Source organism: Oryctolagus cuniculus, chromosome 9, assembly GCF_964237555.1.
Source record: "Oryctolagus cuniculus chromosome 9, mOryCun1.1, whole genome shotgun sequence".
Taxonomy (NCBI): Eukaryota; Metazoa; Chordata; class Mammalia; order Lagomorpha; family Leporidae; genus Oryctolagus; species Oryctolagus cuniculus.
In genome coordinates, this window is record NC_091440.1 from 124778410 (window position 1) to 124795856 (window position 17447).

The 17447-nt window shown below is 49.9% G+C and overlaps 1 protein-coding gene across 5 annotated transcripts in view; it reads left to right on the plus strand.

Annotated features, from left to right (window-relative positions):
- PPFIBP1 (PPFIA binding protein 1) overlaps positions 1-17447 on the plus strand; it is a 176265-nt gene that overhangs the window by 121163 nt on the left and 37655 nt on the right. For all 5 annotated transcript variants that reach the window (XM_008259470.4, XM_051850901.2, XM_008259471.4 and 2 more), the window contains 5 exons: positions 331-429; positions 2993-3198; positions 7762-7848; positions 9915-10028; positions 10452-10583. In XM_008259470.4, the coding sequence (XP_008257692.1) occupies positions 366-429; positions 2993-3198; positions 7762-7848; positions 9915-10028; positions 10452-10583 (603 nt within the window). In that variant the 5' untranslated portion in view covers positions 331-365. The remainder of the gene's footprint in view (positions 1-330; positions 430-2992; positions 3199-7761; positions 7849-9914; positions 10029-10451; positions 10584-17447) is intronic.

Consider the following 17447-nt stretch of genomic DNA (forward strand, 5'->3'; position numbering starts at 1 on the left):
GTTGGGAGATCTGTCTGTCTGTCTGTCTCTCTATTTTTTTTTTAAAGTATAGCGTGGAAAACATTTTCCTGGATTTTAAACACCCGGGAGAGCAGTAGCTGCGTGTGCTTTGATTAACTCATACAGGTACAGCACGTGATGCCGGCTACCTGCTCAGTGGATCTGCTGCAGCTTAGTAAATGACTCCCTTAATTCAGCTCCACTGCCTACAAAATTCTCACTCCGAGTTTCAGTGCTAAAAAGAGTTATAATTTGAAGTTGCATTAGCAAACCCACTAGGCAGCCTGCATCATTTAAAGGATGTAATGACACCACCATTCTCTTTTTCAGATCTCGGGTGGAATTTGCCCTTGACGCCCAAGAAAATGATGAGTGACGCAAGTGACATGTTGGCGGCGGCGCTGGAGCAGATGGATGGCATCATAGCAGGTCGTCTGTCCCCTCCGAGACACGGGGTCCTGACGGTTACTCCGCTCTGGGGATCTCCCTGCAGCTCTTCACATCTTGTCCCTTTCTTATTTTTCATTCGTTGACGATCTCCAGTGCCTTTAGATAGGTTCCGCGTGGTTTCAGATGTGTTCCTTGATTTTTTGTTCCCACCAGAATTATTCTCAGACTTCATTTTTAAAATCTCGGAAATTTCCGTTGCGTCTTAGGTTTTTGGTCAAGGAGAAAAAAAATCTGCATCCGAAGCAATTCTGGTGTTGGTGGTTTGTGGCCCAGACTTTGAGGGACCCCACTCCACCCCCACATCCCTGAGCATTTTCTTGAATTCCGCATACTTTGGTATCATCTAAAATGCATAGTTTTTTTTTCATAACAATGCATTTCCAGCATGTTATGAAATATTTTAAGAAAACATTTGCACCAAAATAAACTGACAACTTTTCAGCGTGTTTTTCCAGGAGCTTTGGGAAGCGCCCTCATATTTACTTTCCCCATTCTTACTAAGGTGTAAGTCGCTCCCTCCAGCCACCAGCCATGTCTCTCCACTGACACCCTGCTGCAGGCCACGTCAGCGTCGTGCTGTCAGCATTTTTAAACTCCCCTCTAAAAACCCTCTAGTGGTCTGGGTTTGCTTCATACCCCTCCCCCCTCCCCTATCCCCAGTTCCCGAAGCCCGCAGCGTGAGTCATTCTGTCGTTCCAGATGCTCTCCCCCTTAGCATATCAGGTTCTGTGAGACCCACTTCTTGCCAGCCTCTGCCCTCCCCTTTGTCTTCTCTGCAGCCTGTTCTGCCGGGGCCACCGGTGCCTTGCGGCATCCTGGGCACCCTTGCTTTCCCACTGCAGCCGCTCCGTCCCTGGACCCCTGCAGTCGCCTCCCTAACTCGGGGAGCTCACGCTGGCGCTCCCTGGCGGTGACCCGCTGGCCGGCTGTGCCCTGTGCTGAGGGCTGAGCAGAGCCACTGAGCAGACCTGCACGTCTGGGGTGGGTTCATGAGCCCTGCATGTCCCCTGGGGCCCCTAGGGGGCGCTGATGACTGCCTTCTCAGGGCTCAGGGCAGTGTTTAATCTCCAGAGAAGTCCTGTTAGGTAGTCAGGAACCCATTGTAATGAGAACGGAGTTGAACGTGGGGTATTTGGCAGGATCGGCACCCACCAGAAGACGGGGGTACAGCTGGGCGCACCACTCCTGGGCGCCCGTTGTCCTGGCCCAGCTGCTTTGCTGTTCTGGTCGGCAGTTTGGCCCCACTGTGTCCATCCTGCAGTGGCTCCAGGACGCCTGTAGGTATCTTCCTGTCCTGCAGGCGGTGGCCGTAGTTGGGCTTCCTGTGTGACAATTGGATGCCTCTGCAGTGAGGCCTCCTTAGCAGACAAGCACTGTGCATTTCTGCGGCTGTCATCTCCAAAGCCTTGTCGCCGAGCTAAGTCTCGTCCGGAGGGCGGGGACACAAACACAGAGTTCCAGCACCCGAATCTGGGAAGGGGCCGGTCAGGTTTCATTTGGAAAAGCGTCTCTTGTTGGAGGCACGGTGTGTGGTTCCTAGCTGCTGACGGACTGTGACGTGGGGAAACAAGACACGACTTCATCTGCCGTCGTGTCGGCAGGTGTACCGCGAGCCCGTCCTGAGAGGCTCTTGCTGGGGTTGTAAGCTTACGTGCTTAGACTCTAGTGGAGTGGACTGATATTGCTGGGAAAAAATATTTCACATCACATGCATTTCCCTGGATGGGTGTATGCCCTATCCCCAGTGAAGCCGTCAGGACCACCCATGGAAGTACTGACAACAATTACAAGACTCAGCAGGTCCCCGTCAAGCTCAGTCATTCAGAAGTGTGGCGGGTGGGCGGGGCCTGAGTATATATGTTTTTAAATCAACACCAGTCATTTTCCAGTGGAGTTCCGAGGGAGAAGAGGAGAAATGACTACAAATACTTGGGGGCTTTCTCTAAGCGTGCAGCTGCCCCCTAGCCCCCTTCTTTGGTGGGCTTAACCATGGAGGGCCGTCAGTGCCACGTGGACCCGTGACAGTGTCGGCAGGGGGCCCTCCGGGAACATTGCTGGGCTGGGGTGGGCCGGCCCGTCTGCTCCTCCTTCCTTCCTCCTCACTCGCTCTGCTCAGTGTACATTCTCTCTGGGCTCTCATCTCACACGTAAATTTGAAAAGGCACACGTACGACATGGTGAACGTCACAGTTAACTCTTGCTACATTAACTGCAAGCTGGCCCTGTCACCTTCGGGAGTGTGCTGCGTGGTTTCCATGTCACTGTATCACTCCCTGTTGGGGACTTTGATGGCTCTGGGGTCTCTGAGCCTGAACTCAGTCTGCCACCTGCTAACTCTCATCTCCATGAGCCTGGGCCACCACGCGCAAAGGCCACCGGGCTGTCCCTTGACCACACACTGGCCTCCTTGCCAGGTGCTGGACCCTTGGTATTTGGTATCTGCCTCGCAGAGTGCGGAGGCTTGAAGGGGTTTGCCTCTCCCCTGCCCTAGTCATTCCCCAGTGCGGCTGCACTGATTTCCTGCCTCCTGTTCCTCCCCCAGGTTCTAAGGCGCTGGAGTATTCCAATGGGCTCTTTGATTGCCAGTCTCCCACGTCTCCGTTCATGGGGAGCCTGCGCGCGCTGCACCTCGTGGAGGACCTGCGTGGGCTGCTGGAGGTGATGGAGACGGATGAGAAGGAAGGCCTCAGGTGCCAGGTCCCGGACTCCACGGCGGAGACGCTGGTCGCTTGGCTGCAGAGCCACCTGGTGGGTGTCTGCGCCGTACGCTCTGGGCTCTGAGTCGTCCGTGGCTTATTCCAGAATTGAGATCACAGAAGTAGCCGATTAGAGCTGGGAGAAAAATGATGGGGCCACAGGTTTGCTCCATTTTCAACCCCTAAGAGGTCCCAGTTCCCTTCTCACTTAAAGATAACTTTGGAAAATACCGGCACTTAATACTTATTTATGGGAATGGGATAGTTATGTTAATTTGATAATACAGACAGTGTATTATGATCAAATTAGCTCCTATGAGATGAGCCGTTTTCGCTTTCACAGTTGGGAGAGAACGTGCAGTGTTTATCTATGTGCGTCTCAACTGTTTGACGGAACATGACAGCCTCCGGTTCCCCAAGGACAGCTTTCTCGGCAGGCCTGTTACTGTCTAGTTACGAGTGTGGACAGGTCTCCTGATTGTTCCCAGGCACCTGGCCTGGCCTTTGGATTGTGCCCGACAGCTGACGGGTCTGTAAGGGGCAGAGCCTTGCACATCATGGATGCCTCCTCAGTTCACTTTCAAGGACCCCAGGCAGGAAGCCGGGTGGGTGACACTTGTCAGAGCCCAGAAGCCTCCCGACCTGCTGTGGTCGGTGTGAAGCGCCACCTGGTGGTGAGTGGCGATCACTTTCCTTCTGGCCCTGGAGCCGAGTTGTGGACTTGATCTGCGAATGGAGTTCTCTTGTCCTCGGGCAGAGGCTTCTTTCCAGCTCCTTTTCAAAACCCAGTGGCGGAGCAGAGCTGCTGTTCCCCAGGGCACACTGGGGAAGACGTGGACTTGACAGACGGTGGACACGCATGGTCTAGAGCACCTCAAAAAGGCACAATCCAAGAAGGTAGGAGAGGTGATGTTTGCATTGAAAAGCTACTCAGTTTTCAGTGCGGGACGTTAGGACGTTTCATTGTTCATTGTGCTTTGGTGAAAATCACATGAAGAAATCAAGATGTAGTCTTGGATCTGGGCTGGCAGTGGAAGCTTCTTGCTCTGGGGACCTGAACAGCAGATTCTACAGCCCAAACGTCCTCAGGCGATGGACACAAGTGTACCTCTGCCACCAGTTCACTGTGTGACACAAGTGTTCCTCTGCCACCAGTCCGCCCTGTGCCGAATGTGCTCGGGCTCCATCTCCAGGTGCAGATGGTCCAGCTGTCCTCTGATGGAGGGGCAGCTGCACAGCCCAGACAGTGGAAAATAGCTCATTTTTGACAACACATCGCGCCTGTTGTTCCACTTCATCGTTCGCCCTCCCCTCTGCTCTGTTTGCTTTTGTTAATAAGGTACCTGGGCTAGTTGAAGTCGAGGCACAGCAGTGAGAGTGGGGATTGCAGGGGGCCGAGGGGGAGGGAGAGGGGGAGATCCTCCTACAGAGGCTTACAGTTTTGCAAGATGGAAGGAGTTCTTTAGATGGACGTTGGTGAAGGTGGCAGAACAGCACGGAGGTAGCCCACACCACTGAAGGGCACGCTCACAAGTAGAATTCATGGTGTGATGTAAACGGATGGTGCCTCTCAGCTGCGGAACACAGGATCCTGGCGAATCCCCTCTTGGGAGGAACTGCCCTAATAACAAATGAAGGGAGCCCCTGGTATAACCAAAGCGGCGAGTGAGGAAGGAGGCCGGATTCTGTCTTGGGGATTGCGAACGTGGGCTTGGGAGGCAGCGGAGCTGAATGTTGTTGTTGGCTGTAACCCCGAGCAGCCTGTACGCATCTGGGAGAGTTTCTTAAGCTCAGTTTCCTCATCCATAAAAGGGGAGTGTTTTGTGCCACCCAGCATTGTGGAGCGCCACCGGGCCAGTGTGTGCTGAGTGCCCGTGCTGAGCCTGACAGCTGGCTCTGCACAGAGGTGACACCCGCAGTAGGGAGAAGAGGGGGAGGTTCCACAGGACCCCTTCTGGGGGCGGGGAGGCAGGTCCAGTTACAAGTGGACTCAGGTTACAAATGACCCATACATGGGTCACTTCTTTTTCTTTTTTTTTCTTTAAAGCGTTACTTTTTAAATTTTTTTTCCCTAACGTGAAAGGCAGAGTTAGGGAGAGACAGAGAGAGATCTGCCATGCACTAGTTCACTCCCCAAATGGCTGCCACAGCCAGCACTGGGCCAAGCCACAGCCAGGAGCCTGGAATTTCGTCCAGGTCTCCCACATGGGTGCAGGGGCCCAAGCACTTGGCCCGTCTTCGGCTGCTTTCCCTGGTGCTCTGACAGGGGATGCCCACAGCTCAGATGGTGACTTAACCCCCCTAGTGCACCTCTTGTGATAGAAGCAGGTGTTTCTCAAGCTACAGGGAAGCTTCTGTTAAATGTTAGGCAGACTTATTAAGGTAGCAGTCACGTAAAGAGCATTTTATTCCTGTCTAGTGATGGCCAACCTGGGAGTCCCCCTACGTTAGGACTGGCCCCGAACCTTTCATTAGTTCACCTGGGCGTCTGCAGGGCGATTAGTACTACGCCCAGGCCAGGGAGACCCCCTGGTTTCCTGTCGGAGGCAGGTCATCTCTTTGGTACTAATTGTTGCTGCTTATTTAATTCTCTCATATGATTGGAGGCTGGATATAGGAGAAAAGAAAATAGAAACACCAGTAGCCTGGTACAGGTGAATGAACTTATTTTAATGGTGTAGCAATAGCTGTAGGCTTCTAGAAGGGGACACATTTCTTTTTAAGACAGCAAAATTGTCTCCTGTAGTTAAAAAGCCGTGTGGTGTGCTCAGTGGGTGAGGCAACAATTCTCTTTTGATTGTGGAGTGTTACATGTTGGCACAGGTGATGAACCAGGGTGTGTTCCATCAAGCTGCAGATTTAGGAGAACAGATCGAAGACTATGTCTGACGGCTGGAGCCGAGCAGGTGATTGCTGTTTGCTGTAGGTCTAACTGAATGAGTTGCCCTAGAACATTTTTTTAAGATTTATTTATTTATTTGAAAGTCAGAGTTACACACACACACACAGAGACATATAATATATATTACTGTATTTCAAAATGGTATTTTATTTTCTGCTTTGTCTAAACCTTTTCTTTTAGAACTTTATTCTTTTCTTTTTAGAAAAGACCTATTTATTTATTTGGAAGTCAGAGTTAACAGAGAGAGAGGGAGAAAGAGACAGAGAAACAAAGATCTTCCATCGGCTGGTTCACTCCTCAGACGGTCACAGTGACCAGGGCTGAACTGCCCCAAAACCAAGAGCCAGGAGCTTCTTCCAGGGCTCCAACATGGGTGCAGGGGCCCAAACACTTGGGCCGTCTTCCACTGCCTTCCCAGGCCATTAGGAGGGGAGCTGGATCGGAAGGGAAGCAGCCAGAACATGAACTGGCATTTTTACCTGCTCTACCACAACACTGGCCCTCTCTTAAAAGTTGTATTTATTTTCATTTTATTTGAAGTGGGGAGGAGAGAGACAGAGTGTGTGTGTTAATCCATTGGTTCATTCCCTAGATGCTTACAACAGCTAGGGCTGGGCCAAAGCAGAAACCAGGGACTCCATCTGGGTTTCCCACACGGATGGCAGGGACCCAGGGACCTGAGCCATTACCTGCTGCTGCCCAGGGTGCCCAATAGCAGGAAGCTGGATGAAAATCAGAGCCAGGACTTAAACTTGGGCAAAACCCAGGCACTTTGGTTCAGGATGTGGGCATCTTAACTGCTGCATCCAGTGAGTGCTTGAGCCTGAGCCTTTTCAAATATCTCTTTTATAGCTTCTTGTAAGAGAACAGAAGTGGGGGGGGGGGGCTGTGCTTCATTTTTCAATGCATTTATCGCATGCTTCCGTATTTCCAAGTCTCATGAAAAGGAGACAGGAGGGAGGTGGGAGGGAGTGAGCAGCAGTGGAGATTAGAAGATGATGCCGGTCTGCAGGCTGTGCCCAGGAGCTGAACAGGACGTTGCATAAATCAAGGCACCGATGAGGCCAAGGCAGATGAGCTTAATAAGCATGGCTAGGCGGTGCGACTGGAGGAAGCTGCCGTGGACTGAGTGTGTCAGTTTGGGGGGAAAAGAGAGGAAATTTCCAAAGACTCAAGGCTTCAAAGATTCGTCCATGCTCTGGAGACTTGAGTGAGTAGGAAGAAGCGTGGGGTGTAGTTCGCTCCTGCTTTCTGCCACCCACAGTCAGGCATTGGCAGTCCCGGGCGTGGAACTTGACAGTGGGGGTGATGGGAACGGAATGGTGTCCCAGGTCATCACCGCCATCTACCACCAGAGTCAGTGACGCTGAGCAGTTAGGGAGAGGCAGGTGTTGCGCCCGATTGCACGCTCCAAAGCTTCGCCTGCCCCAGGTGCGTCTGCCGTCTACCAGGACCCTCAGCTCCCCTTGTGCCTTTCGGGTCATGATTTCCTCCTCGATGAGACTTTGTTGAGTTTAGCAAAAGCAATGCCAATGCTGAATGTGCCTGTTTTACTCCCTCTTGTGAGATGAATGAGCCAAATTGCATTCTTAAATTTTCCATTCATGCCAGCGACAGCTGGGCTGAATTCAGTGCAGGCTCTTGGAGGATGATTCCCCACCAAGCACCAGGTCTGCAGAGGGTCCACCTCACCCATGTCGTTTCCTCTTTCAGACGAACGGACACCTCCCTGGGAACGGAGACGTGTATCAGGAGAGGCTAGCACGCTTGGAAAATGATAAAGAGTCGCTCGTTCTCCAGGCAAGTGACTTTCCAACATCACACTTTCCCCAGGACGTACTTGCAAAGACTATTGTATGTTGGGCTGGCAAATTCACTTGCACATGAAGTGGTGCACAATGGGGAGTGGTGAGGCCTGGGGCAGAACCAGCCTGAGTTCACCAGGCTGGAGGAAGTGGCCTGTACCCAGCCTCAGCTCTCCTGGTGCCATCTGCACACAGACAACAGTACCATCTGAGCTCATTTGATCTCGTCTTAAGATGTATTTTAATACATAGCAGAAACTCAGGTTTATGCATATCTGTAGTAAAAACAAATCTGAATACTTATACAAGTTACTTCAGAAAGTTCACGGCAAATGGAGTTCAAAGGTAAGTTGGAGCAGGTGTTTTGCCTAGCAGTTACGACACCAGCTACGATACCCGTGTCCCACATCGGAGTGTCTGGGTTCAGTCCTGGGTCTGGCTCCCAATTCTAGCTTTCTGCTGATGTGCACCCTGGGAGGCAGTGAGAACTGCTCAAGTAATTGAGTTCCTGCCACCCACCTAGGAGACCTGGGATGTATTCCCGGATTCTGGGTTTTGGGGGAGTAATACAGTGGGAAGGAGCTCTGTCTCTCTGTCTCCTTCTCTGCCTCTCCATGAGGAAAAAAAAAACACAAACGTATTTTTCTATGCAAAAAAATGTTTTGCAACCCACGTACAGGTGTTACATAATCTTTTTCCAAGAGCTCTTTGAAGACTTGTAGATGAGTTCTGAATCTGAATTTGCAAATTTGGTTTTTTTCAGTTTTTAAAGATTTATTTATTTATTTGAGAGAGGGGGAGAGAGAGAGAGAGATCTTTGATTTCCTGGTTCACTCCCCAAAAAGGCTTCAGAAGCTAGAGTGGGCAAGGCTGAAGTCAGGAGCCTAGAGCTTCACCTGGGTCCTCCACTTGGGTGACAGGGTCCCAAGTCCTTGGGCCATCTTTCACTGCTTTCCCAGGCACATTAGCATGGAGTCGATCAGAAGTGGAACAGCTGGGACTTGAACCGGTGTCCGTATGGGATGCTGCTGTTGCAGGTGGCAGCTTAATCCACTGCATCACAACGCCAGCCCTGGGTTTTCAATTGTTTCATGAAGCTCATAAGCCAAACAAAACAGGATGATGGCTGGGTCCCAGCTTGTTGGGTAAATTTGAGTGTGCTGCTTCTTTTTTCAACAAATTATTTGTTTATTCATTTTTATTTTATTTAAGAGAAGAGGTAGAGAGAGAGAGAGAGAGATCTTCCATCCACTGGTTTGTTCCCCAAATGTCTGCAACAGCCAGGGGCGGGCCAAGCCAAAACCATGAACCTTGAACTCCATGCAGGTGTCCCACAAGAGCAGCAGGGACCCAAGTGCTTGAGCCATCCCCTGCTGCGTCGCAGGGAGCTGGATTGGAAGTGGAGCTGGGACTTGGACCAGGCTCTCCGGTGTGGGATGCAGTGTCCCGGGCGACGTCTTGAACCACTGTGTCTGACGCCCGTTCCTGAGTCTGCTTCTTCATGCTTCACATGCCTGACCAACATTTTTACTTTGCATTCTGAGCTGAATTCAAGTACGTTTACGAAGCTGGTGACCACCGAGGAGAGACTGGGGGATTCGCATAGTCACTGGGGGTGAAGGACTCACCCAGCCGTCCTTGGCCGGCTCAGTCGCACCCTGGCTTGGATTCTGAAAGAGCTCATGGAGTTGGAATTCCCTGGGTCCGTTTCCATCTTGTTCAGGAAGGAGCACATTTGAATAGTCCTTGAATAATGCCCGTTTCAAACGTGAAGTTCATTTCCTCTAATGCTACCCTTTCACACGCACCCCAAAAGGGTCCTTGTGTGCATTCTCCTCCTTCCCAGTGATCTGAACCTGTGGGCTGCTGCGCATCCCCAGGCCAACACTTCTGAGTCCTGAGATAGCGGAGGTGGCGGAAGGACCACCGTCACCTGTCAGGTCTCAGGGCGTCTCCCTTTGCACTTGGCAGTGACGTCTCGCCGATGGTCCCGCTTAGAGAAATGAAGTCGGCAGGGGCATCTGACTTGCGCCTCATGGCTCTGTCTCGCTCTCCACACAGGTGAGTGTGCTAACAGACCAGGTGGAGGCCCAGGGAGAGAAGATTCGAGACCTGGAGTTCTGCCTGGAGGAGCACAGGGAGAAGCTGAACGCCACGGAGGAGATGCTGCAGCAGGTAGGTCCGGAGGCCGGCCGCGCCGGGTTTGGCCCTGAGGCGGCCGTGGTACATGGTACACACAGCACAAACCTGGAGCCTCAGAGCCGCGAACACATAGGCACAAGGCAACGTGTCTGCGCCATGAGAAGCCAGACCCAGGTGTGGATCGCCTCGTGGGTAATTGTGATTTTGTTCTTCTGGCGTTTGTATGGCTTCCTGGCTTGCAGCGTGAGCATGCCTGTCTGTCGGATACGGATATGGGCGCTTGCTTCTGCTCGCAGGAGAGTCGCTCACATACACGGCCTTTGGGAAGTGCGTGTGTTTGGAAATTGCACTCGGTCCTCCGTGTGGCGGATGCTGCTTTGTGACCGTAGAGGGCACCGCTGCTGCCGTGGCCGTGCGCGACCCAGCGTCTCTGACGCGCTCTCTCCGTCCTCGCAGGAGCTCCTGAGTAGGACGTCCTTGGAGACTCAGAAGTTAGATCTCATGGCGGAAATTTCCAACTTGAAGTTGAAGCTGACGGCTGTGGAGAAGGACAGACTGGATTACGAGGACAGATTCAGAGACACGGAAGTGAGTGGCCGCATGTCTGTCTGTCCGTCTGCCTCTCTGATGCACAGACACAGCCCTAAGGCAAATTGAAATTCCTTGGGGGTAGGGAGGGAAGGCCGTTAATTACTTTATGTCCTCATCCTGCTTTAGAAGAAAAAACTGTAATTCCATTGATTTTTTTTTAATCACTGAATGCTAATGACGATCTTCATTTTGAGAATTTTTGGTAAGAAATGTCAGAATCCTTTTGGTAACCTCTAACAGTGCTGTCGACTTCAGAATATTTGTAGCATCCGTCCATCTTGGTTTTCTTAATTTTGTAAGTGATAGATTTAAATGCATGGTTTTACTTCTACTTCTTCTGTGGGTACACACAGTACTTACTGTACAAGAGGTTGATGGGGCGCAGTGGGTTAAGCCTCTGCCCACAGTACCACTGTCCCATATGGGTGCCAGTTCAAGTCTTAGCTAATCCACTGTTCATCCAGCTCCCTGCTAATGCGCCTGGGAAAGCAGCCGAAGGTGGCCCAAGTCCTGGCACCCATGTGGGAGACACGGCTGAAGTTCCAGGCTCCTGGCTCCTGGCTTCTGCCTGTCCCAGCCCTGGCCATTGTAGCTGTTTGAGGAATGAACCAGTGGATGGAAGATTTCACTCGCTCGCTCGCTCTCTCGCTGCCTGTCTCTGCAATTCTGCCTTTCAAATAAATACATCTTTTAAAAAAGTAAGTTTTTAAATTTGTATATAGATAAAATATTTAAACATTATAATATCCTTTTTTTTTTGAGATTTATTTATTTATTTGAAAGGAAGAGTTATAGAGAGGCAGAGGCAGAGAGAGAGAGAGAGGGGTCTTCCATCTGCTGGTTCTCTCCCCAAATGGCTGCAACGGCCGAAACTGAGCTGATCTGAAGCCAGGAGCCAGGAGCTTCCTCTGGGTCTCCCACGTGGGTGCAGGGGCTTGAAGACTTGGGTCATCTTCCACTGCTTTCCCAGGCCATAGCAGAGAGCCGAATTCTAAGTGGAGCAGTGGAACTCAAACCAGCTCCCATATGGGATGCCGGCACAGCAGATGGCGGCTCTACCCACTATGCCACAGCACTGGCCCCTATATAATCTTAAAACCACAAAGTATTTCAGAGGTCATCTGTTGGGCCTCTGCCTCTACTTTTGGTCTGTTACACACAGAAGTCGTTCTGGTTAGATAGAAGTCTCTGGGCTTTCATGAAATTCTGGGTGATGGCACACCCTGAAGTCCACGTGGCTCAGCTAGCTCTGTCCTTGGTTCTCCCTGCTGTGTTGCTAATCCAGGCCTTATGTGTTGTTGTGGTTTTGTTGGTGAGGGGACAGGCTGTCCTCTTGAAATCCATTCATTTCACTTGCAATGCAAGAGCTGCGGAAACCCGTCCTCTCTAGGGGCCGTGTCCTCTCTGTTTGTCTGTTACTTCCTTGGTTGGAGTGTGCAGAGGGTTCACGCTGGCTCAGAAGATGGGTACCACGAGTGCGAGAGGAGAGGTCACAGTGCACTTACCTCTGGCCTGTCCTCACACTGAGCAGTAATCTAATGCTGACCGGGTGCCATCACTGTGGCAGCTCCCTGGCGTGGGTCACCCACCGAACAGCTGACTCGGAGACAGTGAGATGTCCTCACGGCTGATGAAATATCCTGCCAGAGACCTGACCCTGGTGGGCAGCCTTGGTACACGGATGCCTCCATAGTAAAAGGAAAACCTGAACTTGGTTCATGCTTTAGTGTTTAAAAATTTTTTTATTTAATCGTATTTATTTGAGATAAAGAAAGAGCCCCCCATTTCTACTGGTTCACTCCCCAAATGCCTGAGAGGGCCCGGGACCAAAGCCAGGAGCCAGGAACTCACTCCAGGTCTCCCATGTGAACTGCAGGAACCCAGCTCCTTGAGCTGTTAACCACTGCCTCGTGGGGTCTGTGTTAGGAAGAAGGTGGAGTCGGGAGCCAGAACTCGGTCTAAGGTCAGGCACTCTGATACGGGACGTGGGCGTCATAGCTGGCATCCTCACCACCAGGCCAATGCCCATACCCCTAGATTTTTTTTAATTATTCGTTTTTATTTGAATGCAAAATCAGAAAGAGACAGAGAGCCTGACACAGATTTCCCGTCTGCTGTTTACTCCCCAAATTGCCTGCAACAGCAGAGGGCTGGACCAGGCTACCGACAGGAACCTGGAACTCAATTTGGATGTCCCTCATGGGTATCAGGGACTCAAGTATTTGAGCCATTGCTTGCTGCTTCACAGGTATGGAGAAGCAGGAAGCTGGGTTTGGGAGTGGAGCCAGGACTCGAACCCAGGCACTCTGTTACGGGACATAGACGTCCCAAGACGGACCTTGCCTGCAGTACTAAACATCCATGCCCCAGTTGTAACCTTAAAGCTCTTTGTCAGTCACCTATATAAACATGTTTCTAATTTGAGACCCAGGGCTCTTAAAACAGGACTTAGAAAGCCACCTGTTTTTCTTTTTCATTTTTTTTTAAGATTTATTTATTTATGTATTTGAAAGGCAGAGCTACAGAGAGGCAGAGGCAGAGAGAGAGAAATAGTGTCTTCCATCCACTGGTTCACTCCCCAGATGGCCCAAATAGCCATAGCTGCACCGATTCCAAGCCAGGAGCTTCTTCCAGGTCTCCCACATGCTTGCTGGGATCCAGGGACTTGGGCCATCTTCTGCTGCTTTCCCAGGCCATAGCAGGGAGCTGGACTGGAAGAGGAGCAGCCAGGACTAGAACCGGCACCAATATGGGATGTGGGCAGCTTTACCCACTGCACCACAGCGCCGGCCCCCTACCTGGTTTCTTTAACATTCTTGCTTTTGTACTTTTTTAGAAATCCAGTTCCATATTTTCACCATTTCCCTCTTTCTATCATTAACCCCATAATTGCTGCATCACACGGCAGAACTCAGCGCACCAGTGGACGACATGGCAGTGGTGGAGGTGTGGCTGGCTTGCCCTTTTCTGTCGAGTTTAGAGGCAGTGTTAACTTGCATGGCCGCTGTTACTGTAATTTAGGCACAGGGTGGTGACCACACATCAGAACAAGTTGCAGTGGACGGTGCGTGATATTTTGGGAGGAGCCCTGAGCGCGCCAGAGCTTTTTATCAGGCGATTTTCCCCACTCCTTGCTTATTTCACTCATGTGTTCTCCATCACGCGTGGAATGAGCTTGGCAGCAAACTTGCAGTGAATTCAATGCCTGGGAATTTTCTGAACACCATTCAGCCCAGCTGGGAAGGTGTAATGTCCACATTGCCAGAGAGTGTGGAAATTTTTATGAACTTTGTGGCATTGTATATATGAAAACAATTAAAATCGTCTCAGAAGTTAAAACTGAACTGAACATGGCAAGTTCCTTTTTTGTTGCTTTAATAGAAATCAGATGGTTTCCTGGCTGTTCCATTTTCAATGCCAGACGCAGTGTTTGTGTCAAACTTTGACAAGCAAATTGATAGGAATTGTATGCTAATATATATGTATATGTATATATATGTATGTATATATGTGTTTTTGGACAGGCAGAGTTAGACAGTGAGAGAGAGAGACAGAGAGAAAGGTCTTCCTTCCGTTGGTTCACCCCCCAAATAGCCGCTACAGCTGGTGTGCTGTGCCCATCCGAAGCCAGGAGCCAGGTGCTTCCTCCTGGTCTCCCATGCGGGTGCAGGGCCTAAGGACTTGGGCCATCCTCCACTGCACTCCCGGGCCACAGCAGAGAGCTGGACAGGAAGAGGAACGACCAGGACAGAACCTGGAGTACCGGCACCGCAGGCAGAGGATTAGCCTAGTGAGCTGGGGTGCCGGCCACTAATATTGTTTTAATGATTTTTGTGGCCATTTTAAAATTTACTTGTGTATGAGTGAAGTTGAACTTTTTTTTTTAAAGATTTTATTTATTTAAAAGACAGAGTTACAGAGAGAGGTAAAAACACAGAGAGAGGTCTTCCATCTGCTCATTCACTCCCCAAATGGCTGCGATGGCCAGAGCGGCACCGATCTGAAGCCAGGAGCCAGGAGCTTCCCCGGGGTCTCCCACGTGGGTGCAGGGGCCCAAGGACTTGGGCCATCTTCCACTGCTTTCCCAGGCCGTGGCAGAGAGCTGGATCGGAAGAAGAGCCGCTGGGACTAGAACTGGCGCCCATATGGGATGCCTGCGCTTCAGGCCAGGGCGTTAACCCTCTGCACCACAGTGCCCGCCCCAAACATTTTTTTTTTATTCTATGACTGTTCACAGTCATTGACTATCTTCCTTGCTGGGCTGTGGTCTTTTTTACTTTTTTGTGTGTAGAACTCTTTATTTAGTAGAACCATTAAGTCTTTGACTATAATGCACATTAAAGATATGTCTTCTATAAGTAAGTAAACAAAATATTAAGTTAAAAAAAAAAAGGGACAGCATTTCTAGTACGCATCAAAAAAATGAGGGAGGGGAAGGAAACATTTTCCTGGCTGCCGGCTGCATCCAGCACCCTTTACTTGGTCCCAGAATTTTGAGTTACTTGGATGCTCATGTCTAAGGAAATGCTGGAAAAGGAGAGAAATAAAGGCTTCAGAGCCTGGAAGGTTCAGGCCTTGCTGGCCCAGGGCCTGCTGCCTGGAGATGGTTAGCCCTGACCAACAGTGCCCCCTTCTGGTAGGAACACAGGTGTCAGGGGTGGAGTTGCTGGTGGGAGCCTGAAAGAGGAATTTTCTTCCTTTTTTCAAAAGACTGAGCTTCTGATAAAATCAGTTGAACTAATCTATATTCCATTATTTTTTTTTCTCACTAAGGCACTATTTTCAGAATTTCTAGCATAAGGGTTCATGAAAAGATTTGACTTCTTCCAGGTTGTAAATTCATGTTTAAAAGCGTCACTACAGAAGAGAATTGGGTCGTTTTCTTAAATAGAAAAAAAAAATCATTCCAGTTTATAATAATTCCGTTTCCGGCCGGCGCCGCGGCTCACTAGGCTAATCCTCCGCCTAGCGGTGCCGGCACACCGGGTTCTAGTCCCGGTCGGGGCGCCGGATTCTGTCCCGGTTGCCCCTCTTCCAGGCCAGCTCTCTGCTGTGGCCAGGGAGTGCAGTGGAGGATGGCCCAGGTGCTTGGGCCCTGCACCCCATGGGAGACCAGGAGAAGCACCTGGCTCCTGCCACCAGATCAGCGCGGTGCGCCGGCCACAGCGCGCCTCCGCGGCGGCCATTGGAGGGTGAACCAACGGCAAAGGAAGACCTTTCTCTCTGTCTCTCTCTCTCACTGTCCACTCTGCCTGTCAAAAAAAAAAAAAAAAAAAAAAATTCCGTTTCATCTATTTCTTGTTTGAAAACCAGCACTGTTTGTGAAACAGGTGGTGACTGTGCTGCATGATAGGAACTGGAAGTTGTTTGTTGGCAGGGAGAACGTGGGAAAACACATACTCGCAAGTGCAGATGGATGAATGAAGATCGCCAGGGATGCTGACTGCACAGAGATGATTCCTTTAAATAAATGGAAGAAGCATCTCTTCTTTGAACTTGGATTCTGAACTTGCAGATGATGTGCTTTTAATATTGCCAAGTAGTTCTTGGCCTCACTGAGTAGAGGAGAAAACCCCTTCTCTCACTGTAGCTTTATAGGATGATTAAATGTATAATTATGCAATGATTGTAGGTAGTAGTTTCTCCTGTTTTTTAAGAAACTGCACTTTAAAAGCCTGTGGGCTTTTGCTGGGCAGTGTTTCACTGTAGCCTCCCTTTTTCTAGGCCTTGTGAGTTTGAATCATTATGCTCTTGTTAGCAGAGTTTTATTTCTGGTGGCATTGTTTTGCTTTGCATTCTTGTATAATTCTGTTGTGTGGTGTTTGAATTTGTGACCCAGCAGTGTGGCTTGTGAAGAGAGAGGGACAGAAGTGCATGAACCATTGCAGGCTTGTAGTAAAATAAACAAAAGCCGTCTCCCACACAGCATATGGGCTTCTCTCCCAGGCAAGTTGGTCTTCTTCAACAATCTGATTTCCTTTTTCTGCCTTCTGAGCTCTGGGCAAAGATGCACCAGGATCTCTGGGAATATTCCCACGTGTTTTACAAACAAACCAGTATTATTTCTTTGAGTGGCAGTACAAAAGGCATCCAGCTGCCCTGTGTTACTAACATGGTAGGATTGCCATTTGGCGCTCCAAATGTAAAATTGTAATATGATATTGAATACGTGTGCAAACTGTTACAGGGCCCTCATCTTTCAAGTTGAGGACCTTTGCTTCAAAGGATTTTAATTTTATTCCCCTCTTCCCAGATGGAGTTGATGATTGATCTTTATTTTTATAGAAAAGAAAGAAAATCAAAGTATAATTTTATAGATACCTAGAAATTGCTGGAAAAGTCCCTCAGGGAAAATGGCTTTGCCAGAGGAAACCTGTGCGGTGTGTTTGAAAAGACAGATTCCATACCGTCCAACTGAGTCTAGGGACACCTGGGAAGTGGAAGGCAGGGGTTAGCCATCCTGCTTCATCTGAACTGTCATTACCTTCTGTGTGGGGGATTCCGCCTCTCCAGGGCACAGGCACTGGGGATTTACAGCCGCCTTTTACATGGAAACATGGTTTGCTTCTTCAAGATTTAAGAGAACACTTTTTAAAAGTTCATGGAAATCTGTATTATGGGAAAAATTCCATGTCCCATGAGATTTTACATTTATTTCCATTTCTCTGATCTGATGTGTATAACTTTAATCCTAGGGCTGTTGACTTCTTAAGCTTTCTATTCCTAAGCTGCTCTTTTAAAAATATATATTTATTTTCATTGGTGTGACAGAGAGGGAAAGACACAGAGAGATATCATCTGTCCACTGGTTCACTCTCCAAATGGCTGCAACAGCCAGGGCTGGGCCAAGCCAAAGCCAGG